The sequence below is a fragment of the Lepidochelys olivacea genome (assembly GCF_965140295.1).
Source record: "Lepidochelys olivacea isolate rLepOli2 genome assembly, chromosome: 6".
Lineage (NCBI taxonomy): Eukaryota > Metazoa > Chordata > Testudines > Cheloniidae > Lepidochelys > Lepidochelys olivacea.
Window position 1 is genome coordinate 56,745,277 of NC_140416.1, and position 27,998 is coordinate 56,773,274.

General features: G+C 47.3%; 2 protein-coding genes across 14 annotated transcripts in view; one reads left to right on the forward strand and one right to left on the reverse strand.

Moving 5' to 3' along the window:
* The window catches only part of PACSIN3 (protein kinase C and casein kinase substrate in neurons 3), a 38,733-nt gene extending 37,888 nt beyond the window's left edge, over window positions 1-845 (reverse strand). For 4 of the 8 annotated variants that reach the window (XM_084630927.1, XM_084630930.1, XM_084630922.1 and 1 more), the window contains exon 1: window positions 537-840. The gene's annotated coding sequence lies outside the window, so the exon portion shown is untranslated. Of the gene's footprint in view, window positions 1-189; window positions 323-536 lie in introns of those variants that run through there. The other 4 variants (XM_084630929.1, XM_084630928.1, XM_084630923.1 and 1 more) reach the window with 4 other exon arrangements.
* On the forward strand, window positions 189-27,942 carry DDB2 (damage specific DNA binding protein 2). 6 transcript variants are annotated; one of them, XM_084630915.1, is made up of 11 exons: window positions 189-311; window positions 9,474-9,661; window positions 13,988-14,118; window positions 15,613-15,804; window positions 18,759-18,925; window positions 20,029-20,128; window positions 23,053-23,230; window positions 24,655-24,800; window positions 24,999-25,163; window positions 26,073-26,118; window positions 26,991-27,942. In XM_084630915.1, exons 2-11 carry the CDS (start codon window positions 9,487-9,489, stop codon window positions 27,233-27,235), a joined length of 1,545 nt encoding a protein of 514 aa, XP_084487041.1. In that variant the 5' UTR covers window positions 189-311; window positions 9,474-9,486; the 3' UTR covers window positions 27,236-27,942. The 6 variants fall into 6 exon arrangements, with proteins under 6 accessions (XP_084487041.1, XP_084487042.1, XP_084487043.1 ...); XM_084630916.1 differs by having other exon boundaries at window positions 227-329; XM_084630917.1 differs by lacking the exon at window positions 189-311 and adding an exon at window positions 2,280-2,438.
* Window positions 27,943-27,998: the final 56 nt, after the last annotated feature.

Sequence of the window (27,998 nt, forward strand, 5' to 3'; positions counted from 1 at the left end):
CGCACATACCAGCGGCCCATAGCCCAGCCTAGCGGAGGAGAGCGAAGTCCCTGCCAAGGGGTGGGGGGTTTCAGTGCAGATCCGAATGGCGGCGCCTCCTCCCCCCCACAGCGGGAGGCCTGGAAGGGGGAGCTTCCCCACCCCCCGCCATTCCGCTAGGAAACTTTTACATTTAAGTCGCCAGCTCACTTGCCATTAAGTGCAGCTCCGCCGCGCGCTGCCTCCCCTCCAGGGGGGGCCGGACTACTCCGCCTTCACTCCGACCACCGCCGAACAGGCCGGGCTTAGCAGCCAGCGCCCTGGGAGCTCCGGTACTTACTGGGGAACAGGTCCGGAAAGAGCCTGGGGGAGCGCCCTGTTTGGGGCTGCGGAGTGGAGAGACCCCCCACAGGGGAGGGAAGTTTAGGGGGCCTCTGCTCTGCCCTTCGCTAGGGCAAGGGAACGCACCTATAGGAGCCCCTCTCCGGCAGCGCGGGGAGCGTTAGGGCCACCCCCTGTCCAACTGCAGTCCGGAGGCAGATTACTTTGTATCTTACCTCTCTACTTGCTACCCTAACGACTTCAGCTCCAAGCCCGGGTGCAAAGGAGCCCCGCTCGGCAGCGTCCCAGAGCGTTCCCGAGGCAGGCTGCCCTGTTTGCAGTGGGGCGAGCGGCAGATCGGATTGCCTCACAGGTCTAGCTTTGCCCCTCGCCCTCCAGCTTTAGCAGCTCCCCACCCTTATTTCAGGCTGCAGGACGCAAGGGCCCCCGCCCCGCCTCCCAGCGCGAGGAGCTCCCAGCTGGGCGGACCCAGGCAGCCCCGGGGATTCCAAAGGAGTCTCGCTGGTGGTGGCTGGAGAGTAGATGCTAAGGCCTGGGACAGCGGGAAGGGAGTGCGGGCTCGAGCCGCGCCAGGCGGGGTGAGGCAGCTGGACTCTCACCACGTTCCCCTCCTCCTAGTTCCCGGAGCTCTTGATCCAATTAGTCGGCTGTCACTGCGGGATGAGACAGGCCGCTGCCCTATAGCAGATGGGGCTGTGCTGTCCACACTGAGGATCAGAGATCAGAGCAAAACCACATGCCCAGAGTGGACAAGAGCAGCAGGGGGTTGCTATTCCTAGGTGAGGTCTAGGAGCCGCTGGCACCGGAGCGTGGTTAGCCATAGTTCTTCACTTTTAAACAGGGTTTAGTTTTCCTTTTTTTCACTTCTATTCTTTGAGAGCTGGGGAGAGCAGGAGGTGACACTGCAAACAACCTTCTGAGTTTAGCTACAGCAGTGCCCCAAATCTCAGCTGGCCCAGGGACCTGGAGCTCTGCTGTGAAGGGGCTCACTTGATGGAGTCTTAGGACAGTTCAGTGAGAAAGCAAAAAGTTGCCCGAGTCTGTGCTAGGCACTGCTCTGAAGAAACTCACATTACTAGAATCTCATCTGGCTACTGGTGGGGCACCACTGGGGGGAAGATCACATTTCTGGGGCTGACCTTCAGTAGGGAGGAATCTGGAATATGAGGCTCTTTCTGCTCTACTAAACAGTTTTTCACATGTTTCAGCTAGGGTTGCCAGCCCTCCAGGATTGCCTTGAAGTCACCAGGAATTTAAAAAAAAAGTAATCTTTAATTAAAGATTATGTCATGTGATGAAACCTCCAGGAATGTGTCCAGCCAAAACTGGCAACCCTAATTTCAGCGAATTAGCTGATCTGCAGGAGCAATGAATCAATCTGGCTGGCTGACGGGAGACCAAGGGCTGGTCGTGTGTTGTTATTTCCCCTTCTGCCCCCCCGCCCCCTCCAAAAAAGCGGAGAAGCCATTCCTTCTCCTCTTGCCATAGTTTAGCTCTCTCTCTCCCTAGTGCAGGGATACAGGAGTTTCGCCATCGCCTTCTTCGGCTTTTGTTTGTCTGCCTCCCTCCTCTACCTAACTCATTAGGCGCCTGCAATGTTCTCTCTCATTTTATCTGAAAATGCCATCAGCTCTTTCTGAACAATTCGGATCCTTAGTGTTTTTATGTCCCTAAACTGTAGATAATCTTGCGCTGCCTCGGCCCTCCAAGCTCTAGGTACCAAAGTTTCTGTGCCGCAAAGCAATTAGCCCTGATATGACGTGAGGTTTTAGGGCAGGCAATGCCAGTGCTAGCCCACTGGGGGATCCAAGCAGGAATATTTCCCCCTCCTACCAACACGTACTAATAATTAATAGGGGGCTTCCCACAGCTGCTTGGGGCCCTAAGCAATTGCTTTGTCTGCTTTTGCCTAGTGCTGGTGCTGAAGGCAGGTTTTACATTTTGGGAGTCGATGAGCCTTGCTGCCCCATCTCCTATAATTTTTTTCTCACTAAATTATTTGGGACTCAAGCACCAGGACCAACTATGGGTTCCCAATGACGTTTATTCAATAAAAGTAAAAAGAAAAGACTGAGGACCTGAGGGCAGCCTCACCCTGACAGCTCAGCCCAGGAACCGTAAGAATCTCTGTTATTTGGTGCTGATTGTTTGGCATGTGTTCTGATGTCTGTAGATACCTGGGACTGATTGATTAACAACAGTTGTGTCACGTTTCCTGGGAGCTAGATGTAACTCCTGCATCATGGGGCCCTTCTGAGATGCAGACTCTAGAAAAGATAATGGGATACCTTTTTGTTTCCTTTACTCTGATGTTTATATTTAGGTTGAATGGTCACACTGAAAGGGTCCCACACATGGGACCTGTGGTTTCTGACCTGTTATAAGGCACATTCTTTCCCCAAAGAGCATTTCAAAATCCTTACCCAACCTTAAGTTAGCTCCAGGGGAAATAATAGGTAGCAAATGGATTTCCCTTTTCATATTTTAATTAAAAAAGAGGGTTGATCAACTTTCTTCAACATAGTGTAGTGCTCACTCATGGCTCCATTAAATTCCAACATCTTAGTCAAATTACCTACTCTACATGTGTTTTCGAAGTGTGAAAAGGGCAGAAACCTTGAATAATTGTCAGAGGTGGGTACAGTGTATCCAGTGTCTGTCCAGGATGTAGTGTGTTTGGTGTGTGATCTCAGTACACCCGGCATTTGTCCAGGATGGGATTTCATTTTCTGTTTGGGGTTTGGTCCCCTGTGTCCATTTGTTAACACTGTCCATTTCTGATTCAGTGGCATGATGCTATGTAGCTACCTTTATCTCTGCTGTCTTTTTCCTTTCCTCTGGGGGCAGAATGTCCAGGTATAGGAGGAGGTCAGAGAATGTAATGTTATCTCTGACATTTTGTTTCCCTGGGATAGGAGCTGCTTGATAGGTTGGGATCTTAGGACAGATAGCTATCTCTACTGTCTCTTTTCTTTTCCCTAGAGTTATACACAGCTTTTCCTCATTGTTTTTAGTGGAATACATACTTGCTTCCATATACTGGCCTAAATCGAGTTGCTGTGATGTTACTGAGATGTTATTGTCTCTTAAAATGGCATAAGGAAGTAGTCAGACAAAAGCAGGAACTTTGGATTTCTTATAGTAGAGAACCAGGCATTGGGCAGTAAAAGGCTTATTTATACTACATATACCATCAAGCATACCACACTACCAAGTGAGAAGCCACAGTTACAATATAGTTGTTCCCTGACCTTGTTGCAACATAGCAGTAAAGACCATAACCATGTTAAGATTATAGCTCAATTACAAAAAATGGGAAATTAAGGATAAGATTCCATCCACACTACAATTATAACTAGATCCCCAGACTTGGTTACCTTTGTACTGTCAGTGGGTCCTGAGAGGCTAAGAATTGTAAATACAACAACAAAAATATTATATTCAAGTGAATCCTGTCTCTGGGCTTCCCAATGCATCCTGTTTTCTCCATTCATGCCTTTTAGATTGTAAGAACTCTGAGGCAGGGACTGTTCTATTTTGTGCCTTATACAGTATTTAGCACTGTTGGCCCATAACAAGTAAAAATAATTGCAAAGGAATCTGGTGAGTCTCCGGAGTGAAAGTAAGCACAGTGTTAGTGTTTGATAAGAAGTAATTATTAATTACTTCCATTCTAGCTAAGTGAAAGGTCCATAGGTTGCTATGTGTGGTCTCCTCTGGGCAGTGAAGTTAACACATTAGGGAGGTGAATGAGATAGGGAGAGTGTTTGCATCTTTGCTGGAGACAACTTTCTGCAAGTCTGAGGAAATAGGACCACAGTTTTAAAAACTTTTATTAAAGCTAATGTTTAAAATCAAGTTTACACAAGTTAAGACGGAAGGTACTATACATCTGGGGTCAGGCTTGAGTCATGAGAGATTACAAGTATTGGTTACAAGGTTCACAAGAGACATACATAGTACATAACCAGCATAGACACAGATTGGGGTGCAGGAGTTTTTAAAGTGTCAGTGAACAAGTGATCTCGGGTATGCCACCCATAGAATGTATTTAGAGTCCAAGTCAGTGTTGGTGTAACAAATAGGTTACTAGAGGCCCACTGAAGTCAACAGGAGTCTTTCTATCTACTTCAACTGGGTTTGAATCAGGCCCTGTTTTTCAGTGGAAAAGGTTAGAAATGTACACTTTAAAAATTCTGTGGAAAGCAGCATAGATTAAGATTTAAGTTATGTAAGGTATAATTTTCTGCTGGCTGTTAATGAGATATTTGAATCTCATGGACCCCTCTCTCCTCCTTTGTGATCTCTCTGAATCTATATAATCTATGTTGACTACACTCTTCTTGCCTGACATGAGCAGGAGGATAATTTTCCTGTAGTTTCCTTTCCTAGAGGTATAATACTGGACACTTTCAAGACATCAATGTGTGTTCTGTGGGCAGATGGCTTGCAGAGGCAGGTGCTAGTTTGAATTATTTATTTGTACATACATACATGCATACACATACAGTGCCCAAATGTGTGGTAGGTATTTTGCAGAGACATGTAATAAGACAATTTATCATGAGGTGCCAGTGTTGATATATATGTTTTTACAGAGATAGTTACTTGTTTCTTATGATATGTCATTGTTTATACACAATTTTGGTATGTTAGCAGTTGGTGCAACATTGTTATATTCCAGTAGACAAGCATGGTTTGTGTGTATTTTTAAAGTAGCGTGGTTACATGGAAGACTATACAAAGGTGTTCATTGAAGCATTTTTATTTATCGAGAGATGCACAAACAAACGTTGTAGGAGTTGTGCTTGTAGCTAACTGTGTGGATGATTGGAGTACAGGCAGTCCTCGGACTTAAGACACAATTGGTTCCCGAAAATTGCATCGTAAATTGAAATGTCGTCACTCAGAACTGCAATCCACTCCATTGCTGGACTGAGTGTTGTAAAGTCAAAACCAATTGTTGTAAGTTGAATCAGGGTATCAATTCAGAAATGTCGTAAGTCAAACATCGTAAAGTTGAGGATTGCCTGTATAGCCTTTCTGTAAGAGTATCAATCTATGAATAAATAACAGGATGATATCCCACCATGTGCAATGGAATGTAATTTTAACTCGGAGTTGTTTTAGCCTAATTTCTTGAATGTTGTTAAATGGAATATTAACTAAGGTCAGGTGATCTCTGATTTTGTGATTTAGATCTGAACTGTGATTTGTACTATATCTTTTATTTTCTTTAGCCACATTGTAAAAGCATGGTTTTCTCTGACAAACCATACCATGTGAATGTTAACATTTCAAACTAGTATTCCTGATGGCTATAAAATCCACTATGGACCTCAACATGCAGCTCCAATGTACCTGTTTGGTGCTCTAGAAATGCATAAAATAGATAAAAGAGATTAAGTTTATGGGGCCTATTCCTAACAATGCGATTAAATATTTGACAACAACCTAAGTCTTTCTGTAACCTTTTGTGTGTGACCAGATTGTTCCGATCTCAAGGCAGGTCCAAAAAACGTGTGTAGTAAAAGGCCTACTCACAGCCACTCCAGAAGAGAGTGAGGCTGTTTGTGTTAATTTTGTTGGTGATCACTAAGGTGCCGACAAAATGTTACTTTCCACTGGAATTCTTTCCACAGCAGGGAGGTTGTGGGATTTGGGGGATGTTTGCCAGTGATATCCTGGAATTATGATTCCCATTTTTTGTTTTTTGTGTGACTTCTCGACTCCAACATCGTGCAAGGCTCTGCAGAACTTGGTAATTGTCCTTTACATTTCTCTGTTACTCTGAAACTGTTGATAAAAGTCAGACAAACATTGGGTGCTGTGTGTTTGCCCGGCCCAGCCTGCTGGGGAGAGAGGACGGTAACTGCAGGTGCTTGAGAAAAAATAGCATTTGGAGTTTGCATTGTTGAATCAATAATTGCACAAATGCTTTCTGGTCCAAAAGCCAAAATAACTGTTCCAAGTTCACTTATTCTGTTGCTTCCCACATTAGACCAGGGTTCCTGTCTGGGAAGCTGAAGATCTGGGGGTGGAGGAGGAGTGTTGAGGCCTAGTTTCTAGTAAGGTTTGCTGGGTCGATTGTGTGTAAGGGGGCCCAGCAGGCTGTAGCAGGAAAGGACACAGCCCAACTGGGCAGTGGCTGATGTAGCCTCAGGCATGTGTCTGAAGGGCGCTGAGAGTTCACCACCCAATACCACGGCCCTAACCCTCTCCAGTCCTTGAGGCTGGGGTGGGGAGCGAGCCCTGTGGCCAGGCCCCAGCGGCTCTGGGGAGGCTCCAAGGCCACAAGAACTGAGGTAGGAGGAGTATCCAGCTGGGCCCTCGCTCCCCTCCGCGGAGCGGCCTAGGGGTCACCCCCCTTTCCGGGTGTCTCGTCCCGTCCGGGAGCGCCCGGAGGAGGAAACGCGGGGCTGGGGGCAATAGCCCGGGCGCTTCCCAATCCAGACTCTGAGCGCCCCCGCCGCCGGGTTATAAAACAGCCGAGGAGGGCCCGCCCCGCCCCCGCTCTGCGCGCCGGGCTGTCGCGGGGCTGGGCCAGGCCGGGCAGCGGAGGCCGCGGCGAGGACCAGGTGAGGCGAGCGCCCCCACGGCGCCGAGCGCGGGATCCCCCGAAGCCCCTCCCGGCCCCCGAGCCCTCTTCCATCCCCCGGCCCGGAGAGAACAACGCGTGAGCGGCCCCGCGCCGGCCCTCCCCTGGTCCCAGCGTGCGGGCCGTGAGCCCTCTCTCGCGGGAGCCCGGCCTCACAGCCAGCGGGCTCCGGAGCGGGACAGGGTCAGGCCCCGGACTCCTGAGCTGCCTTCAGCCTCCTGCTCGCGCCCCGTGCGGTGCCCTGTCCTGACTGAGCCTCGCCGAGTGGTTGTCGCCATGAGACTGATGGGGAAACTGAGGCTCCGAGAGGGGAAGGGCTCGTCCCAGGTCATTCCGTGAGGCATTGGGGGAGTCAGGAATAGAACCCACAAGACCTGGCTCCTGTCCCCCTTCTTTCCCCGCCCCCCCAAACCAGTAGACTCCCCTCTCTCTCTGGTGTGTGCTGAGAGCACATAGACATTTCCCAGGATGCAACTGATGAACCCTCTTGCTAACGTTGCCACTACCGTGTTCCCTTCAACTTTTGAAACGTTCCCCTCTCCAGGGAGGGGTGCTGGGGGCACTGCAGGAGATGGGCTCTGGCTAACACCTTTTACGCTTGCAACCAGGCCCTCCTGTATCAGCCAGTGAGTCTTGGAAGACCATTCACGCCATGCTGCCAGCCCAGGGCTTGTGACAATCCAAAGTCACTGGTGCTCCTCACACACACACTGCTTCAGATGTACTCTTCCTGCTGGGGTTGGATGGTGCCTGTGGCATTCACAGTGCCTGATTCACACTTCTGCTCTTTTCTTAACCAGGTCATATGACACCAATGGCAACAATGTGCGTGGGACAGTTCTGGAAACATTCAGGCTATTATACAGAATGGAATCGGTGCTAACTAATCCAATTCCTGGATGTAGACTTCAGGGCTAGAATAACAGGGTGTGCTGTGGGTCAGAACTGAGGGGCATCAGCAGACCTGGGTGGTGGTGGGGTTCAGGACTAGAATAGTGAGGGTCTGCAGGGGACTGGCAGGGCTGTGTGGGCTTCCAGATGGGAATAGCAGAGTGCTGGAAAGTCAGCATTGGGCTACTATTTGGGGAAGCTTGCACAGTGCCTGCCTAACTATATTTAGCTATAGTCAGACATCAGTGACATTTATTCACAAACTAAAAATAAAATATGCTACTGTCAAAGGATCAACTTGTACTATATTTTTCATAGAGGCCCCTTGGGATCTGCCATTGAAATTTTCTATTTTGGAACCTCCCAGATCAGGAGTTGGCAAACTTTTTGGCCCGAGGGCCACATCCGGGTTGTGAAACTTTATGGACGGCCGGGTAGGGAAGGCCGTGCCTCCCCAAACAGCCTGGACCCCGCCCCATGTGTCCCCTCCCACTTCCAGCCCCCGACTGCCCCCCTCAGAACCACTGACCCATCCAACCTCCCCGCTCCTTGTTCCTTGACCGCCCCCTCCTGGGACCTCTGCCCCCAACTGCCCCCTGGGACCTCACCCCCTATCCAACCCCCCCCTGCTCACTGTCCCCTGACTGCCCCGACCCCTGTCCACACCCTGCCCCTAACCGGCCCCCAGGACTCCCCGTATCCAACCCCCCTGCTCCCCATCCCCTGACCGCCCCCCCCCCCCAGAACCTCTGCCCAATCCAACCATCCCCTGTCCCCTGACTGCCCCCGGGATCCCCTGCCCCTTACCCCTCCCCCCCTTTACCACGCTGCTCAGAGCGGCAGGAGCTCGCAGCCACGCCGCCGCCCTGCCCGGCAGAAGTGGTGGGCCAGAGCACTGGCGGTGTGGCGTGCTGAGGCTGCAGGGGAGGGGCTGGGGACTAGGCTCCCCGGCTGGGAGCTCAGGGGCCGGGCAGGACCATCCCGTGGGCCATAGTTTGCCCACCTCTGTCCTAGATCAAAAGAGGAAAACTGAGTAAAAGGCTTCTCACTTTGGATTGGGGGTGGGGGAAAAGAGTTTAATTTCTTAGTATAGAGCATTAAAATAGAGGGCTAAAATTGTGTTGTCTCCCAAAATCTGTATGTGCGTGTCATGGAAAAGCAGGGTGTGTCCAGCATTTTCAGTTTGCTCATCACCATAGTATCTAGGAGCTTGATTCATGCATGTCAATTTGAGTTGACAGAAAAATAATTTTTGACCATGCTTGGTGGCAGAGCCTAATGAAGCCTTGTCCTCTTCAAAAAGCACTGAGCCTGACCAGGGAGGTCATGTAGCAATGTGTGTGCTGTAAAGACAGTTGTGGCATTTTGTGCAGCTCAGTAGATTCCAAATATGCTACTGTCTATTGAGTATTGAGAATTCTGTAGAAACAGAAGATACCCCATTGCTTTAGAAGCCAATCTTTTTCATGAACGTGTAAAGAGCAGTTTATTGACCCCCATTCCCATCCCCACAACAATGCAAGCAAAAAGCCAGTAGTACAGAGATGAAGGGTGGCACAGGTATGTCCTACTTTTAGTCTGTCAGGGCATGTTGTGCTCCAACTTTCTGTCTTAAAGCCAGAACCAATGACAAATCTTATTATCCTTACTTTGTTTTTTTTAGTGGGGCAGACAGAATGACCCCTGAGAACCAGTCAAAGGACAAGAAGCATGTGAGGGTGCATGAGCATCAGCCAGAGGAAGATGCAAAATCAACTGGGAAGAGGAAACGAGACCATGGAGAACTGGAGAATGAGCCACAAGCAAAAAGACTGTTTCTGAGAAAAGCAGCCAAGCCCTCAGGGAAAATCGGTAATGTTCCCTCAGATTCTCACCCTTTCTGCCAGCCAGGCCTTTATAGCATGAAGGGCGTAAACCAAACTTTCAGAGATCAGGGGTGGGGAGATGTCAAGGAACCAACAGCCTGTTCAAACAGGACTTTTTGGATTGGATTATGTTTCTTGAGGGGTGGAGATATGTGGGGGCATTATTCTCCGCTATCTGTTTGGAAGCTGTACTGTGTGCGTGTGCGCGTGTGCATATGCAGCATTTTTATGAAAGTCATTGCTTATCTCTCCTAAAGCTGGGCTCAGCAGAGTGTACATCACTGCTCATTGAGGAGTGATTAAGCTTTGTGGAATTTCTGAAGTTCTGCTGCCGCATTTCTGAAGTAGGACAGACCAATATTGGTAACGTGACATTATATAATTCTTCATGCTTTTCCATAATCAGAAGGTTAGTATTGCACATCATGAAGTCGAAACCAACATTTCCATCTGGAGACCATGCTGTGTCTACAAGCAAGATGCTGCACAGAAGTGGGAGCTAGAGGGATGCTGTAGGTAGATGGTAAATCTTTCTGCTGATCTTCTGTAAGGTTGTGTTCATACTCAGACAGACTGGGGCTAGTTCCTTTCTGGCTATAATCAGTTAATTGCACCAGGCTGGATTAGTGTTCTCACTAGTTGTTTCTCCTTTGTGTATTTTTTCGTCCAATATGTAACTTTTGGGTAAAAGATGTTTCACTTTTTCCCTTTAATGGGGGGGATGGGTGAATATTAGGCTTGGCCTATGTTACACAGTTAGGTCAATATAACTTATAAGGCAGCTTATGTAGACCTGATTATATCAGTGTACACACTACAGCCTTGTCCCGCCAATATAAGTGCCCTGCCACACTGACATCATAACTCCACCTCCATGAGAGGCCTAGTGCTTATGTCGGTGTAGTTAGGGTGAAGCAGTGTCTGTGTATATAGTGTGTTACTTACATCCGCCATTAGCTCTCTTGTCAATTTCATGGCTCCTGGCCCAGCTGCCTCCTGCCCCCATGGAGAGCTTCTGGCTGGGAGCCAGGTTGAGAATGGATCCTGCTCCTGGCTGGGAGTCGCGGGCAGCTAGACCCCACTACTTCTTCCCCCCTGCCCCGCTCCCATCTAGGAATGGCTGTCTTGTGAATTTAAAACTGCCAGGGCTGCCTGGATCCCAGCAGGAAGCAGGCAGGGGCAGCCTGAGAAGCCGGGGCAGCTGAACCCTGTTCCCCAGGGATGAGAAGCCCCGGGCAGCTTACTCTCGGTGGGGAATGCGGAGCTGAGCGGGGAAGGGGGGCAGCCCGCCAGGAGCCCAGGAGCCTGTGATGCAGCTGGGCTTCTGGCAGGGAGCTACCAGTGGAGCTGGGAGACCGGGCTTTTAGTCCACACACTTTGCCCCTCTTAGGTTGGTGGAAGTGCTCCTGGTGAGGATGTGCACCACCGACCCAAGGAGTGTAGTGTGGACATGCACCACCACATAATTACTGCAGGGGCTGCAAGTTGACCTAATATAGGTCAACATAAGTTTTTAATGTAGACATACCCTTAGTCTTTCCAGTATCAAGGAAGTTGTGCAGGCTTACAATTAGAATAAGGACTCTGTGTCTCTTCATGTCCATGGGTATCACTTTGAATCCTATAATATGCTTATGGGATTTCATAATATCTGTATGGTGGCACCCTTGAAGATGGCTTCTTTACTGTATTTCATAAGCCCCAGTTTGTTTGGTTTCAGAGTAACAGCTGTGTTAGTCTGTATTTGCAAAAAGAAAAGGAGTACTTGTGGCACCTTAGAGACTAACCAATTTATTTGCGCATAAGCTTTCGTGAGCTACAGCTCACTTCATCGGATGCAACAGTTTGTTTGGTGTATGACTAAAGGTTGGAGCAGGCACTAATGTGAGCAGTGAAAATTGAAGCAAAACATCCTGTTTAAAGGAATTCTGCTTATTCTAGAGCTCATGGTCAGTGAACAAATCTCCTGTAGCTAATGTTACCACATGACTTTCATTATAACTCCAGGTCTGATTTTTAGAGTTATTAAACCTCTCCAGTTTCAGTGTGCTTCAGTGAGAGTTGTATGTATGTATTCAGTACCTTTGAAAATGAGGCCAATCATATTTTCACTTATAGCTTACATAAAATGTTTTTGAAGTTGAGCCTTTCCATTCTGTATCCCAATCTAAAAGGTGAGTTTTAATTTTTACTCAGTTTGGAAAAACCCCAGTGGGTAAATAATTTTTGTTGCATAGATAATTCAAAAATTGTCTAAACTTTAAAATCTGAGACTCTACATGCAACTAGTCCCCAAAGATGAATAATTGTCTTGACAGAATAATCCATTTTTTAAACGATATAAACAATTAAACGAGTTTGGTGCATTCATGGTAAAAATTTGAGTTTGAAGTTCTGTAATTGCATTATGTAGGCATGCAATACACTGCAAAGCTGATTAAAGTCATCGGTAGGTATTTTGTATTTCTATGAGGTTGAGTTTAACATCTGCTGAGCTGCAGAGAAGCTATGCAACCAAATAGCGCTACAGCTGTCTTTGCAGTAGCCCATGTCCCTTCTTGAGCTTTCTGCTCAGGCTCAGCTGGGAGAAAGCTCAGTGTTGTTGTGAAGTGGATGGAGCTTCATTAGGTTCTGCCACAGAGCATCCCCAGAAGTGATTTTTCAATCCATAAGAACTTTAAAAAAAATGTTCCTCTCTAACTAAGCAAAGACTGTGTCCCCAAAAAGGCCTCCACCTAGGCCACGCTTCAGACTTAAGAACATAAGCACGGCCACGCTGGGTCAGACCAAAGGTGCATCCAGCCCAGTATCCTGCCTTCTGACAGTGGCCAATGCCAGTTGCCCCAGAGGGAGTGAACCTAACAGGTAATGATCAAGTGATCTCTCTCCTGCCATCCATCTCCACCCTCTGATGAACAGAGGCTAGGGACACCATTCCTTATCCATCCTGGCTAACAGCCATTAATGGACTTAACCTCCATGAATTTATCCAGTTCTCTTTTAAACCCTGTTATAGTCTTTAAACCCTGTTATAGACTTAACCCACTTTTGCTGTTGCTCTGCTTAAAAAAGTAAAGTTGGAATTTTCTCACAGTGGGAGTACTGTTTTATGGGATTTCATTCTTTCCAAACTCAAAAATGTGTGAAGATCAAATTTCTTAAAAAATAAATCTATATCTATAGATGTACTTCCTGACAGGACCCAAGCCTGGAAAAATGCCTCCCTTCACTTCAGGCAGTGAAAATCTTTGAGTGTTAAGAATCTGTAAAAATGTGAGCATCTGCTGTAATCATGTATGAAAGTGTGTGTGTGTGTTAACTTCTTAATTTCCAGACTTCAGTGTTTCATAAAATAAGGATATTTTTGTTATATATAATACTCTCTTTATTTCTCTCCTCCTGTTTTGTATTAATATGGATCCTTACATGAAAATAAGATTTTTGTTTCTTAAGAGATTCATCTGCTCTTCTGCTTCTCCATCTGACGCCTGGATCCACTGGGATGTTACAGTCCGTTGCTGTGGGGATGATTAGGTCACACATGTGGGGTTGATCAGACTCTCTTTTCACATAGATGTCCCGGATGATTAAACCTGAAGCACTAGCAAAATACAGAAAACCTGCTGTGTTGCTCAGCAGAATTCTCCCTGAACTGAAAGGTTTTCAGGCTATTCTATGAGGTGCCAACAGGCCTTTTATCAAAAAGAAAACACACAGAGCCATAGGCAGGCTGTGTGAACGACAGCACAAGCGGGTGGAATATTCTTATTCAGGTGCAGGGGAAGTGGTTTGGAATTCACAATTTGGGAATTTTCAGTTGTAACTGTTAAATTTCACTCAATTATCTGCTGATCCGAGGTCTGATCTCTCCCCTGCCACTGTGGTTGAGATGCTGATCCCAGGAGTTCCTCTCTCTCTTTTTCCCACTCTTTAGGTCTTATTTTCAGGCTCTGTGTGTCCTTGCCATATCAGGGTTATGTGTATAGCCTCTAGAAGCTCAGGCGAGCCATTCCCTGTAAAATCACTATAGCCCTCTTCTTTCCTTTGCTCTGGGATGAATCTTTAACAAGGAGAATCGTATTGAGAAGAAACCAGGCAGATGGTTTGTCAGGTTATGGGATGCATTGTGCTTTGCAGGAGGCTACTTCCCCTTACACTCATAGGAACTGCTTGAGGTCCTTTCTCTTGTGGCTAGAGATCACTTCTGGATTCAGCACCAAATACAGCTATCCTCCCTAGTACAGTGTAGTGAATAAACATGATGTGCATTGGCTTGTCTGTCAGTAAGTTTCCCTGTTTTGCTGTCTGGCAGGCTGGGCTGAAGGTGGTTCCATGTTCAGAAACTCAGGAGTGCTCTTCCATCAGGTGGAGAGGCAGTGCAGCATCATCCACTACATCTACCAAAACATGCTGGGTGGCTCTATCCGAGCACAGCTCAGGCAGGTGAGAGTGTCTACTTCTCATTCTACTGGACAGCTGAGCTCCCAGTAGAGTTTCCCTTAAAAATGACAACGAAAGCGTGAACACACATGAGGGAGCTTAAAAGGGCCAGGGGTCCACTCCCGTCCAGGGCTTATGGTTTCCATGCCTTTAAAATTACTAAAATTCTTACAGTAATGTGCTGATAGTCTGATTCGCCGTCACATTTCTCCCCTTAGTCCATGCAAAATGCAACTGCTGAGATCATTTTCCTTTTTCATCAGTGACACATCAGTCCCCCCCCTTTGAATCCCTCTACTAATTCTCTGCTCCCCTGAATTAAAGGTAAGCTTGTTCTATCAGTTGATGCCTGGCACAATATTGCTTCCACCTACTTATGTGACGTAGTCCTATATCATGTTGCCCCCACCTGCTCCACTCTGCTAATAATGCCAGTCTCAATGTCCATTTGTTAACTTCTCTCACAGTAATCACTACACCTTTTCCCATGTTTCCTCAGGGTATGTAATACCTTCCCTGAACTGGTTTTCCAAGGCATAATTATCCACTCATTTAATCCTTCCTTAAGGATTAACTTTTCCTGAAATGTCCACAAAGAGTAAATCAACCAGGATAGTTTTATTTTCTAGGTCATTTATGTGTTTTATATTTTTGATTTAAAAATTCACCCAGTCTGTACACTTGCTTTAGCTAAGTAACCACATGATTTTGTCACTGTCTTGGCTTCTCTGCCCAGCCCCATTTCTGTAAGCTTTTTGTCTTATTGTGTCATGTGGATTGTAAGCACTTTGGAAGAAGGACAGTGTCTTTATGTCTCTGGATGAAGCATAACATTTCAGGGTGCTCAGTAAATACATAATAGGAGGAACTGTGGTTGGTGGAGTCTGTTCCTGTGAGGAAAGCATGTCCAGCTGCCATGTTAGTGTGATGATACCAGTTATCCTCCCCTCTTAGCCAGCCCAGAGGGCTTGGTTCAGCTCCCCTTACAGATCTAGAGAGTGTTTTTTCCCACTGCTTTGTCACTGGGGGGTTGAGTATTCGTGGCTTGGGTACATTTGTTTGGAGAGGCCTGTCTTCCCTGCGGCTTTGTGCTCCCATCTATTGCCCAGCTGAGTCCAGAGAGGGAAGCAGCATCTTGATGTGAAAACCCTAATACCCTAACTGTTCACCCTGTTAAAAGCAGCCAAGGGCCATTCAGATCAGGAAAGAAATCTGCACCACCCCATCACTACCAGATTGACTTGTGTTTATGGTGCAAGATGCGGCAGACGACAACCCTATAGATCTGCCCACTTGGCTGTAAACTCCACTGTGAGAGTGAAGAAAGCTGGTCTGAGTTTCTCCCTGATATTCCCGGGGAGCAGCCTGGCTTTGCTAACTCCCTGGGAAGTGTGTGTAGAGGGGTGTGCATACAAAGACTGTCAGTGTTTTTGGAGAGATTCAGAGACCTACTTCCAGCTCTGTGGAGATCCCAGTCTCTCGTTTTCTTTGTAACAGTGTCTCCAGCTTCCCTTTGTGCGTTCTCTTACTTCATACCGCCTCTTCCGAACAGCAAGTCCCTTTGACAGGAGAGTGACATGTCTGGAGTGGCATCCAACTCACCCCAGCACTGTGGCTGTGGGGTCCAAAGGTGGAGACATCATCCTGTGGGACTACGAAGTACTGAATAAAACCTGTTTCATAAAAGGGGTAAGTCACTAAGTGTGTGGGATGGGCAGGAGGGTAGGACTGGAACAGTGCTGAGTGCGGCAGCTCATTATTGAGGTGCAATGTCAGAACTGTGAGGGGCCCAGGACTGGAATAGCAGCAGGCGCTCTCCTGATCTTATAGGACTGAGCTGCAGTGGTGGATCGGTGTGTGAGGCTCCAGACTGGCAGTGCGGGGGTTGCAGGTCAGAACGGAGGTTTGTTTGTAGAATTTACGGTGAAGTTTCGTCAGGTTATATGCTTGGGGGGGGATGGGGGGATGGGTTAGGGATTGGTGACGATGAAGAAGAAAGGAAATCTATAAGAAGTGTGCAGAGAGGGTTTATTTATTCTAGGCTTGAAAATCTCCCCCTCTTTACCTTCTTGTTCTGTGTCGGATGAGGAAGCACCTTTTTGAGTGGAAGGAAGGAAAATCCCTTCTGGTGAAGAAGTCAAGGAGTGACGTAGAGTCACTTCCTGTGACTTTGAATGGTTTGCTTGCCCATCCCATCCCCACGCACCAATTCCAATCCCAATTCTATGTGGGCTCATAGTCTTCACATCAGCATCTGTGGCTCTTTAGCTTAACAAATGAATACAGATCGGAAGGAGGATGATCATCCTCTGAAGGCTCCTAGGTCCCATTCCTGGTTGCCTTGTGCTCTTTTTTGTGTAGCATTGTGACTGCCAGGGATCACATTGCCCTGGAACTGCAGGCATTGTAATCTCCTCCCCGGTCAGGTCGCCTGCTCAGCCAGGGCATGACTTGTAGAGATGAAGGTTGCCTTTGTCTCTTGAGAGGCCAAGGCTTGTGTCACTGTTGATGTTGGGGACCCAGTGATGAGTACAAATTTGCAGAAGGGACTTTCCTCCTTCCCTATCACTTAGTGATTTTTCTTTTTTGTTCATCCCCTTCATTGTAGATGGGAGCTGGAGGGGCGATCACAGGAATGAAGTTTAACCCTTTTAATCCCAGTCAGCTGTACACATCGTCAGTTGCTGGCACAACCACCCTGCAGGATTTTACTGGCAGTACGCTCCGGGTCTTCACCAGCACCGAGGACTGGGAGTAAGGAACACAGCAGTTTTGTTGGCTTTTGCCCCCTGCTGGCAGTTGCAGCACAGGGAGGGGGAGCTTTACTTGATTCTGAAACATGAGAGCTGGCCTCTCTGCTCCCCTCCACATCCACCTCCTCTCCATTCCAGAATCTTTGTCTGTTGAAAGCCTGTCTCTCTTGTTTTTCCTATTCAGGGTGTAGGAGGAGGGGAGAGAATACTGACCTTTTGGTTGCCCCTAAAGGAGGGATTCTTCTTCCACTCTTACTCCTTCCTGTTGTTTTTGGAGGGCACCAATAGAATTCCTCAATTTTGTGCCTTTACATGGCTGTGTCTCATGGTGACCTTCTAACCTCTGAGCTGTTAGCAGTGCTGCTCCCACTGGCCACAGGGTCTCCATAGAGCCTGAGGACTTCCTGCAGTATTCCTACAAGCCCTGTTGGCTTAGAAAGTCAGAGGATAGTCCTAGGAATGAGCCTGTAGCATCAGCATGCCAGTTCCACTTTGCCCTCTTTGTTTTCTTTCCCTGCCTGCCTCCTGCCAGTAGCATGTTTCCCAGCTAGTTTCCAAAGTGTCTACTCCAGCTGCAGTCCTTCCTGGGGAAGAGGGCAAAACCAAACTGGAGAGGTCCAGTGGGATAGTTCGGTGCTGCCATGCTGGAGATCCAGGTTTAGTGTTCAGGTGACTCCCTGGATCAATAGGGGCCTGGAGGAAAAGACATGCTCTGTCCTTGGGGTGGCAGAGCCTCACTTCCTCCTGTAATATTTGCTGCTGATCAAGATGAAGACAACTAGGTCTGAAGGGGAGGCCTATCCAGTTTCCATTGGTTTTAGGTAGGGGTCTTTTAGGGGTCTTGTTTTTTTCAGGGGCTTCTTGAAAGTCAGTATTGAGGATGAGGCCTTCGTACAAAGTGACTTTGTGAGAAGCAGGTGAAATGCATTGCCTGTCAGAGGGTTTTGTGTCTCCCCGGCTGGCCCCATCTCTTTTCTCTCTCTGTTGGTGTATGAGGATTCCACCTGTTGGCTCAGTAGAGACAGGCTGGGGACGGTTCCTGGGATAGGATTCCTCTGCCTCCTTTGCCATGCAATCAGCAGTGGGGATTTTTCCCTGCACAGCTCTCTTCCTGCCTGCTGGCACCTTGGGAAAGACCAAACGTGACCCACTGGAAGCCGCTGTAGGGACTCTGTGGAAGAAGATCCTACAGGAAGAATGTGGTGCAGGTTGTGTTTGGGGTTTTGTATGTTTCTGCATGGAATGTTGCTTGTGTTCTTGCCCTTCCGGGCCTGGCGATGGTTCAAGCTGTGATTACCACAGCCACATCCTGTAGTCTGAGCTAGAGAAAACTGTGCTGCTGGAGGGGACTTTGCTTTGTTTGGGAAGACAGATGGCAGACCCTGCAAGCCCAAAACATTTGTACTCTCTGGCTATGTCTACGCTGTCAGGGCATTGCTGCTGCTGCAATCAATGCACTGGGGGTCAATTTAGCGGGTCTAGTGAAGACCTGCTAAATCGACAGTAGAGTGTTCTCCGGTCGACTCCAGTATGCCATTGGAAACGAGAAGTAAGGTAAGCCCATAGGAGAGCGTCTCCCGTCGACCCAGCATGGCGTAGACGCCGCAGTAAGTCGATCTAAGCTACGTCAACTCCAGCTACGTTATTCACATAGCTGGAGTAGCGTAATTTAGGTTGACTTACCGCGGTAGTGTAGACATAGCCTCAGTTTAGTAACAGACTTGATAAAATGTGGCTCTTTAGTGCCACTCTTGTTGGGAAACAGACTCCATGAACTTGGTGTATCTCAGCTATGGAGTGAGGTGTTCACTTCCAGGTTGTTGGCATTCTGCCATGTCCCTCCCTTCCCCAGTAACATTGGTGCCCCTTCCCTTTGTCTGTGTGTTCCAGAAAGGGCCAGGAGACTCTCTTGGAGGCATGAAGTTCAGCCCATTTGAGGCAGTGAAGCTTTATGTGGCATCAGGGGATGGCACCCTTAGTCTGCAGCATCTGGAAGGCAAAGCGGCGCAGGTGATCTCCCGCACGCCAGGCTGTGGCCATGAGTACCATGATGTTTGGTGAGGAGGGGCAGGCAGGGTTGTGCCTCTGCTCTGTGCTATTTATACTGTAGTTCCTCTTCTTCTCTTTGATGTGACCTTCCTTTGCTAGGACTAGGACAGATTCTATTTGCTGGTGCTGTCAGTGAGCTCAGAGTTGTGTGACGGGGCAGGCATGTGGTCCTGCTCCAAGGGTTTGGCAAGCTCAGGACAATTAGACTCCTGCTGTTCCAGTGCATGATGGGTAATATAGTTTTTGGCATCTTTTGGACAGCAGCAGCACTGGGAGTGTACTGTTCCTTTAAAAGAGCGCAGGTGAGAAAAGCAAGGTGCTAGACAGTCAGTCTAGTGTTCTCCTGTTGGCCATGAGCTGGGCTAAGCTTATAGGGCAGCTTAGGTTAAACCAAATAACATTTATGCAGAAACATGTAATCCTATTGTGATAACTCTGCTACCCCTTCGGAGGTGGGGGTTGGATCTTCAGGCTTGCCACCCTGACTCCAGGGCTTTGAATTTTAGTGTGAACATCCCCTGCAGGGCAAAGCTTTGCAAAGAAGTTCCTGGATGTCAGAGAATTCTCCCTTCTCCCCACTCAGTATAGTCTGGGTTGGGGCACTATGCCACCAAAAGCCTGGGTTTGATTTAGTTCTTGGAGTGGTATACTGGGGGAGCTTTAGACCTGAAATTTTCCAATCTAGAGTCTGTAGCAACTCCCTGCAGCTTCTTCACCCCTGTGTGGGGAAAGCTCATTTTAAGTCCATTTCTGCACATTGTGTAAATGTCTCAGGTGTGGTCCTGATCTTTCCCAAGCTGTCTCTGTATACAGGTGGCAGGTGGCTATTCAGCCTCATCTACGTCCTACTGCCCCAGCATGTTCCCGCTATCTAAAGCTTACTTGGCAAATAACTTGGAAGTGATGTCACATCAGTCACCAACCCAAAGCTACCTTGGTGGACTCTGCCCCTGGACTGATGACTGAAGTCCCACTTGACCACATGGGAGACCCAGTTCTGAGTCTGTTGCAGTTCCTCTCTGTAGAGAGGCAGGGACAGGCTGTACTCAGGGTTCCCCTCCCAATACCTGTCCGCAGGAATTGGTGCTGATCTATGTATCTTTTCCTCTAGTTTCTGGTACTGCAGTGTTGATGTGTCTGCAAGCTGCCGGACCGTGGTGACAGGTGATAACGTGGGTAATGTGGTCCTGCTCAGCACTGGTGGTGAAGAGGTTTGTATGGCTCCTCTCATCTTCCCTGCCTCTTACTCTCTCCTTTCCAGGGACCCCGATGGTTTGTTTTTTCTTTGCCCATGTCTTTCCTGGGAGCAGGGTCCCTAGAAAGAGGAGCATGCATCCTTAACCTAAAGGAATGTGAGTCCACCCAGTATCTGCCAGGCGATGCTCCCTGCCCTTCTGCAGTGCACTAGAAACTGCGTGCCCTTCCTCCCAAGGTGGGGAGCATGCTAAATCACTCAGAGTGATTTCAAGTTAAGGTCCACATCATGGGATCTGCCTGCATTGAGAGTGTCTGATTACTTAGGAGAGCAGAAATTGTGACATCCCGAAGGTGTCAATTCCCCCTAGCAATGAACACACTCCAGAAACCTCTTTGGAAAAATGGGAGTGTCACTGGCGGGGGGTGGGGTGGGGTGATCTGACAACCACTTCCTCCCCAGGGCTACTCACAAGCAGGATCAAAGTCCTGGGCATTCCCAGCTCCAAATCCCAACCTCAGCAAAGGCCAGGAGAAGAACAGAAACTGCACCATTTCCATCCTGTCCAAGGGGGCAGAGTGTTAGCACCAGGACTGGAAACAGAAAAGAAAGCTGCCTAGGAGAGGGTGGGCCTGGAATTTCTTAAAAAGCGGGCCCTGCCAATCAAGAGCAACCTCTTCGCCGCTGCTTTATTATAATCAATCCTAAGTCGTCACTTCTGTTGCTCTCAGGGGTAACAGTGCTGGGCAATTCCCACCCCAGGAGCTGTAGGCAGGGGGGACATGTTAACCAGTGGGCCAAGTCACTAGCTGTGGCACTCCAAATAAAGCCCAAATACTAGAGTTTAGCTTTTTTCCCTTTCCTCAGGGCATTTTTATTAATACATAGAAGATGCAAAAATGTTCATAATACAAAATTCTCTGTAATGGAGACCTTTCCTACCTTCTGCTGTTGGGAGGGACACATCCTTCCTTCTCCCCCCCTCCTCCCTGTAGCCCTTTCCTGTCTACTATGGAGAGAGACACACTTGGGCTTCTCTGACCTCTGGTCTCTTCTGTCTGCTGTCCCTGCCCAAGAGGCAGGAAGCCTCATACCTGGCTTCCTGTAGGTCACACGTTTGCTCCTAGTCATGTGCCCTACAACTACAGCTCTCAGTATTAAAGGCCCCAAGGACTGTAAGAGCTGCCCTGTGTTTATACCCTCAAGGCCGAGTGCCTTGTTACATGCCTAATAAATTCATTGGGAGTAGATGAATCGCCAGCCCCAGTAATATCCCCACAATGGAAACCTTTCTGTGGTGAAACTGGCAAAGGGACCAGGAGAAGATCTTGGGCCTTAGCAACCATCTCAAAGAGAGACAGTCAGACCAATGGCCCATCTAGCTCAGTATTCTGTCTTCCGACAGTGGTCAATGCCAGGTGCTTCAGAGGGAATGAACAGAACAGGTCATTATCAAGTGATCCATCCCTTGTCACCTCTTCCCAGCTTCTGGCAAATAGAGGCTAGGGACACTTCAGAGCATGGTTTGCATCCCTGACCATCCTAATAGCCATCGATGGACCTATCCTCCATGAACTTATCTAGTTATTTTTTGAACCCTGTTATAGTCTTGGCCTTCATAACATCCTCCGGCAAAGAGTTCCACAGGTTAACTGTGCATTGTGTGAAGAAATACTTCCTTTTGTTTGTTTTAAACCTGCTGCCTATTAATTTCATTTGGTGAACACTAGTTCTTGTGTTATGAGAAGGAGTAAATAACACTTCCTTACTTCCTCTACACCAGCCATGATTTTATAGACCTCTATCATTTCCCCCCTTAGTCGTCTCTTTTCCAAGCTGAAAAGTCCCAGTGTTATTAAACTCTCCTCATATGGAAGCTGTTCCATAACCCTTATCATTTTTGTTGCCCTTTTCTGTCCTTTTCCAATTCCAATATATATTTTTTGAGATGGGGTGACCAGATCTGCACACAGTATTCAAGACATGGGCATACCGTGGATTTATAGAGAGGCAATATGATATTTTCTGTCTTATTACCTATCCGTTTCTTAATAATTCCCAACATTCTGTTTGCTTTTTTTGACTGCCACTGCACATTGAATGGATGTTTTCAGAGAACTATCCACAATGTCTCTTAGTTCTCTTTCTTGAGTAGTAACAGCTAATTTAGAGCCCATTGTTTTGTATGTATAGTTGGGATTATGTTTTCAATGTTCATTACTTTGCATTTATCAACATTGACTTTCATTTGCCATTTTGTTGCCCAGTCACCCAGTTTTGTGAGATCCCTTTGTATCTCTTCACAGTCTGCTTTGGATTTAACGATCTTGAATAATTTTATATCATCTGCAAATTTTGCCACTGTTTATCCCTTTTTCCAGATAATTTATGAATATGTTGAACAGTACTGGTACCAGTACAGATCCCTGTGGGACACCACTATTTATCTCTCTCCATTCTGAAAACTGACCATTCGTCCCTACCCTTTGTTTCCTATCTTTTAACCAGTTACTGATCCATGAGAGGACCCTGCCCTCTTATCCCATGACTGCTTACTTTGTTTAAGAGCCTTTGGTGAGGGACCTTGTCTCAGGCTTTCTGAAGTTTGGGTATGTCAGAAACTGCAAGTACAGACTCATATAGATGAGTCTGAGCTCTGGGCTGTGGGGTTTGCAGCGCTGGCTGTAGCTAGACTGCACCTGCCCCATGCTCTAGGGTCAAGGCTTGCAGTGCTAACAAGCTCTACTACCTGCACCAAAACCTTTGGATAAATGGGGTGGTACAATATGCAAGTTAAGGAGTGCTCAGAGCCCCACTGCCTAAATCCCACAGGCTCTCTGTACCAGAGCAGTGCTGGAAAGTTCTTTATGGGGCACGTATTGCACCTGCTTGCTGTGTAGCTGTTGCACAGATCTCACCTTCTGTTTCCCTCCGCTGCAGATTTGGAAGCTGAAATTACATAAGAAGAAAGTGACTCATGTGGAGTTTAACTCGCGCTGTGATTGGCTCCTGGCTACAGCTTCTGTGGACCAGACCGTCAAAATCTGGGACCTGAGAAACATCAAAGACAAGTCAAGTTTCCTTCATGTGCTGCCTCATGACAAACCTGTCAATGCTGGTAGGTCAGTGAGGTAGGACTCTCTCTCTCTTTCTCTTCCCACCAATCTACCTATCTGTTCTGTGTTTCTGTCTGTTCCTTTTGGTCTTTTGTGACCTGTGCCTGTGTCCATCACGCTTGGGTTTTCTGTGCCCCACTTTCCCTCCCATAAATGTGTATCAATCCTGTTTCTTTCATATCCTTCAGTGTGTCTATCAAAAGATGAAATCATTCTGGAGCAAGCCTGAGTTTGATCAGTTTTTAAATTCAAACACTGACATAAACTTTATCTGAAATTCCTGTACAAAAGTGTTGGTGTCACCCATAACACCTTCTCATTGGCTTCTGGCTAATTCATCCTGAACTATTGCTGATGACAGAGGGATACTTATAGATTCCAAGGCCAGAAGGGCCAACTGTGATCATCTAGTCTGACCTCTTGTCTAACACAGGCCATAGAAGTTCCTAGAGCAGAACTTTTAGAAAAACATCCAGTTGTGATTTAAAAATTGCCAATGATGGAGAATCTACCATGACCCTCAGTCACTTGTTCCAATAGTTAATTATCCTCACTGTAAAAAAATGTATGCCTTATTCCCAGTCTGAATTTGTTTAGCTTCAACATCCAGCCATTAGATTGGGTTATGCCTTTCTCTGCTAGATTGAAGAGCCCATTATCAAATATTTGTTCCCCATGTAGGTACTTATAGACTGTAATAAAGTCACCGTTTAATCTTCTCTTTAAGATAAACTGATTGAGGTCCTTGAGTATATCACTATAAGGTATGGTTTCTAATCTTTAAATATTCTCATGGCTCTTCTCTGAATCCATTCTAATATAACTTAAATGTACTGTCCTCCTAATAAAGTATCTGTTCTCAGTGCGTCAATCCTCTGCAATTCCTGGGGAGCTGCCCGTGAGAGCTTAATGTGAAAACACTGAAGTTTTCTGGGGATAGAGCGTGGAATTTGTTGGGGCAGATACTCCTGATCATCTCATGCTGAAGTTCCTTTGGTAGAAACAGGGACTAGGAATCAAGATTCTTTTGGTTCTATTCCCAACATTGGAGGGATGGGGTCTAGCAGGGCAATAGTAGTTAGAACTGCTGTGTTCTGTTTCCAGTTCTTTCACTGGCTTACTATGTGACTTTGAGTGAGTTCCTTTCCCACTTATTGTCTTTTTTCCCCCATCTGTAAAATGGGGATGATGATACTTCCCTGGCACCCAGGGATTGTAAGCTTCAGTTTAATATTTGTAAAGAACTTTGAGTTCCTGGGAAGAAAGGGGCTAGAGAAGGACAGAGTCTTGTTCCTTGGGCTCTTTTAAAATAACTATTTAGGAAGTTGTAACGCACTTACAAATTAGGGGTATGTGTTGTTTAGCTCTTCTTTGTCTATGGCCGCAGGATTGTGATCTTCTGTATGCTTTATTGCCCTTTTCCCAGCTTATTTCAGCCCAACGGATGGTGCTAAGCTCCTGACCACAGACCAGCATAGTGAGATCCGAGTCTATTCCTCTTCAGATTGGACCAAACCACAGCATCTGATCCCACATCCACATCGGCAGTTCCAGCACCTCACACCTATCAAGGTGAGGTAGCAAAGTGCAGTCTGATCTCACAGCAGATGCCAGTAACAAGTTGGAAAAAGCTTTAGTACAATTTCTTTTCAGAATAGGGCACTGCAGTGGGGAAGCTCACTCTGCTGGAGTCACAGCTTTCTGATTCATATCAGTCTTTAGCTGTGTTCCTCCAGAGTTGTTGATCACATCCATCTGCTTTATGTCTAGGCGACGTGGCACCCTCGTTATGACCTCATTGTGGCTGGTCGCTACCCAGACCCTAAGTTCCCAGGATACACAGTGGATGAGCTGCGAACTGTTGATATATTTGATGGAAACACTGGGGAGATGGCGTGCCAGCTCCACGACCCAAATGCATCTGGCATTATCTCGGTGAGCTTGAGCACTAGAGTTGAAAGGGCCACAGTGCCCTTAACTATAGCCAAGACTTGAGTATCAGGGAGATCATGCAATAGGAACAAGACCCAGAATCTCCTAACACAGGCTCATACTCATACCAGGAGGAGGCATCCTGGCAAGGTGCGGTGCAGGGAACAGTCTGTATACTGGCCATGGGAAAGAGTGCCTCAGAGAGGTTGGCTGTGACGACTAATATATGTGAACAGCTTCTTGGGAGGGGAAGTCTCCTGAGAGTGAATCCAGGGTTGGGGATGTGAGGAGTCACCTGGGTTGCTGCTTCTCCATCTGTTAGCTGGTCCTTTCCTGGCCATGTGCATTGGAGTCTCTGTGAAATACAGTCATGCCCCAGGGAGGAAGTAATGTCTCTTAGCATGATGCCAGCTCTCACGTCGGCTGCTCCCCCCATCCCACCCACCAGCAGCTTCTGAGCAGAAAGTGACATTCCAGTCACAGTAGGACATTGAGCTCCCACAGGGCTGACTCCCCAGCAGGATCAGACTGAGGAGAAACTGAGCAGAGCAGGAAGACTGGACCTGATTCTCCTTAAATTTATACCAGTGTTACACTGATTACTCTGTTGACTTCAGTGTAACTGCCCCTGATTTACACCAACATGAGAGGAGGATCCAGCCTGCTGACTTTCAACATGCAGCAGAGAGGGGTTGTAAAGCCATGCTGGCCAGCCCCCTGACACCTGCAGCTCTTAGCAGTGGGGGTGTAGTGTCATGCCAGCCAAGGGCAGCTGACCTTTGCAGAACAGTTCCATGTTCAGCTCTGGGCCTTTTTGTAGTATACTTTAGGGAATGTTCTAGTTCCCAAATTGTTTGATCATGTTACATAAGCATTGAGGCTGATAGTTTGTCAATATGTTTACATTTGCAGCTCAATAAGTTTAACCCTATGGGAGATACACTGGCCTCTGGTATGGGTAAGTAGGCTTCTGGCTCTCTGTCCTTATTTTATTATTGAGGCAGTTGGACAGTATGGGGTTCTGGTCTCAGAAAAGGGTAGACTGGCTTCTCCAGACAAACATATGTTGAATGTGATGTACTTGTGAGTTCTAAACCTAGTTCTGACATTGATCTCACCGAGGCTGAGTTTCATCCTCTGTAAAATAGGTTAATACCCTACCCTCTTTATCTCCAAACCCCAGTGTCCTCAGGATTAATCCATGGTTTGTAAAGCGTTTTGAAAACATCCACTAAAATGTGCAGTGTGGCGATTAGCTTCAAGGGAAAGCAGCCTCCCTAGGAGGAGAGGGTGCTGCTGCCATCTATTGGCTGTATGGCAATACTGCAAGATGTGAGATGAAAAAAGTTCCTGCCCTTTGCCCTCTACTGCTGGTCTCACTGGCTTTTGTTTGACTTCTTTTGGGTTACTGCACTTGTACATACTTTATATCCAAAGAGGCCCTGCCATTCTTGGGCTCCCTAGGATCTGGGGAGGCTGGCCATATTGGGGTCTGATTTGATCTGAATGCAGAATCTTTGGTAGAACTTTTCTTTCCATGGAAGTTGTGGGCAAGAGAATTAACTGATCATGCCCCTTAATTGCCGGCTACTGCTCGAAAAGTTTTCATGACCATACAGCTAATAGGGACATGATTCCTACAATAGGACTATGTGGAGGCAATGTCAGGAAGAAATGGTTTACACCATCCTTAGTGACTGACTAGAAAAATACTACTTGCTTTTGTCGGGCAGTGGCTGAATTTTATATTTAATTGGTATAGACAGTGATTCCCCCATTAGAAACTATGTCTGCAGCAGAATTTCTGAGTGTTGAATTTTTTCTTCACAGGCTTTAACATTCTGATCTGGAGCCGGGAAGAGATGGTGACCAAGAAACAGGAGCATCTCTTGAAAGCTATGACAGAGCAGAGAAGTGGAAGCCGGAGCTTGTCCAGGCATGGGCTGCAGAAGCAGTCAAACCCACTGGCAAGCAAACTCAAAACCAATTTCCTTGCTCTGGAACTAGAGGGGACTAAAACAAAGGGCAAAGATCCCAAATCACAGGGCAGGAAGCGGAAGGATCTGGAGGATTGAGCAAACACCTCCAGGCTTTCTAGATCATTCTGGACAAAGCTAGTCCTGACACAGTGGGCGACATCTACCCTGAGGGGCACCCAGCCTTCTGCTTAGTCCTTCCTTGCTGGGTAGTAAGTTACTGCTTGTACTTTCTGCTTTCCCCATTAGAGGGTGGTGTCATTGTCAGCTCCTCCTCCTGTGTGGCTGATACATTTTATCAAGCACTATAGGAGCCTGAATGTCAGCATGCCCTGTGCTGGCATGCATTTAATGGGACCACAAAAAGCAGCATTATGCTTATGCGTGATTTTTGTTCTTTAATTATCTGTGTCATGGGATATGAGGTCAATGTGGGAGCAGCCAGGGCTGAGCTGGGCTGCTGCTGTAGTTTATATCTTCAGAGCTTTAGTCTCTCTCCTGCAGTGCACCGGCCAGCCCTGTTTTCAGTCTTGTACCCCAAAGTATGGGGATAGGTGTTCCCGAAGTGGAACCCGAGGACTGTCTTCCAAATACCCCTTCTCATATAGCTACATCTCAGGGCTGCTGTTAACCTACAAGTTTTTATGTTTGAAAGTTAGCTTGTTTACAACACTGCCTGGGGCATAGGTGGAGTATATGCCCCCCCAAAAACTGCTGTCTGGGGCCAGGGCTCAGGCCCTGGTGGGAGGTTTTGTTAATTTCATGGTGTTTATAATATTCAACTGTTAATAAAGTTTTGTACAGAACAGGCTTTCTTCCTTGGGAGAGTGGTCACCTCAGGGGGTTTGATGAATGGCTTCTT

What these genes read in the sequence shown, in the direction of transcription:
- DDB2 (XM_084630915.1), top strand. Translation starts at nt 9,487, where the DNA reads ATGACCCCTGAGAACCAGTCAAAGGACAAGAAGCATGTGAGGGTGCAT. An exon ending in CATGAGTACCATGATGTTTG is followed by an intron (nt 18,926 to 20,028) that starts GTGAGGAGGGGC and finishes CTTTTCCTCTAG; the next exon opens with TTTCTGGTACTGCAGTGTTG. An exon ending in ATGCATCTGGCATTATCTCG is followed by an intron (nt 25,164 to 26,072) that starts GTGAGCTTGAGC and finishes TTACATTTGCAG; the next exon opens with CTCAATAAGTTTAACCCTAT.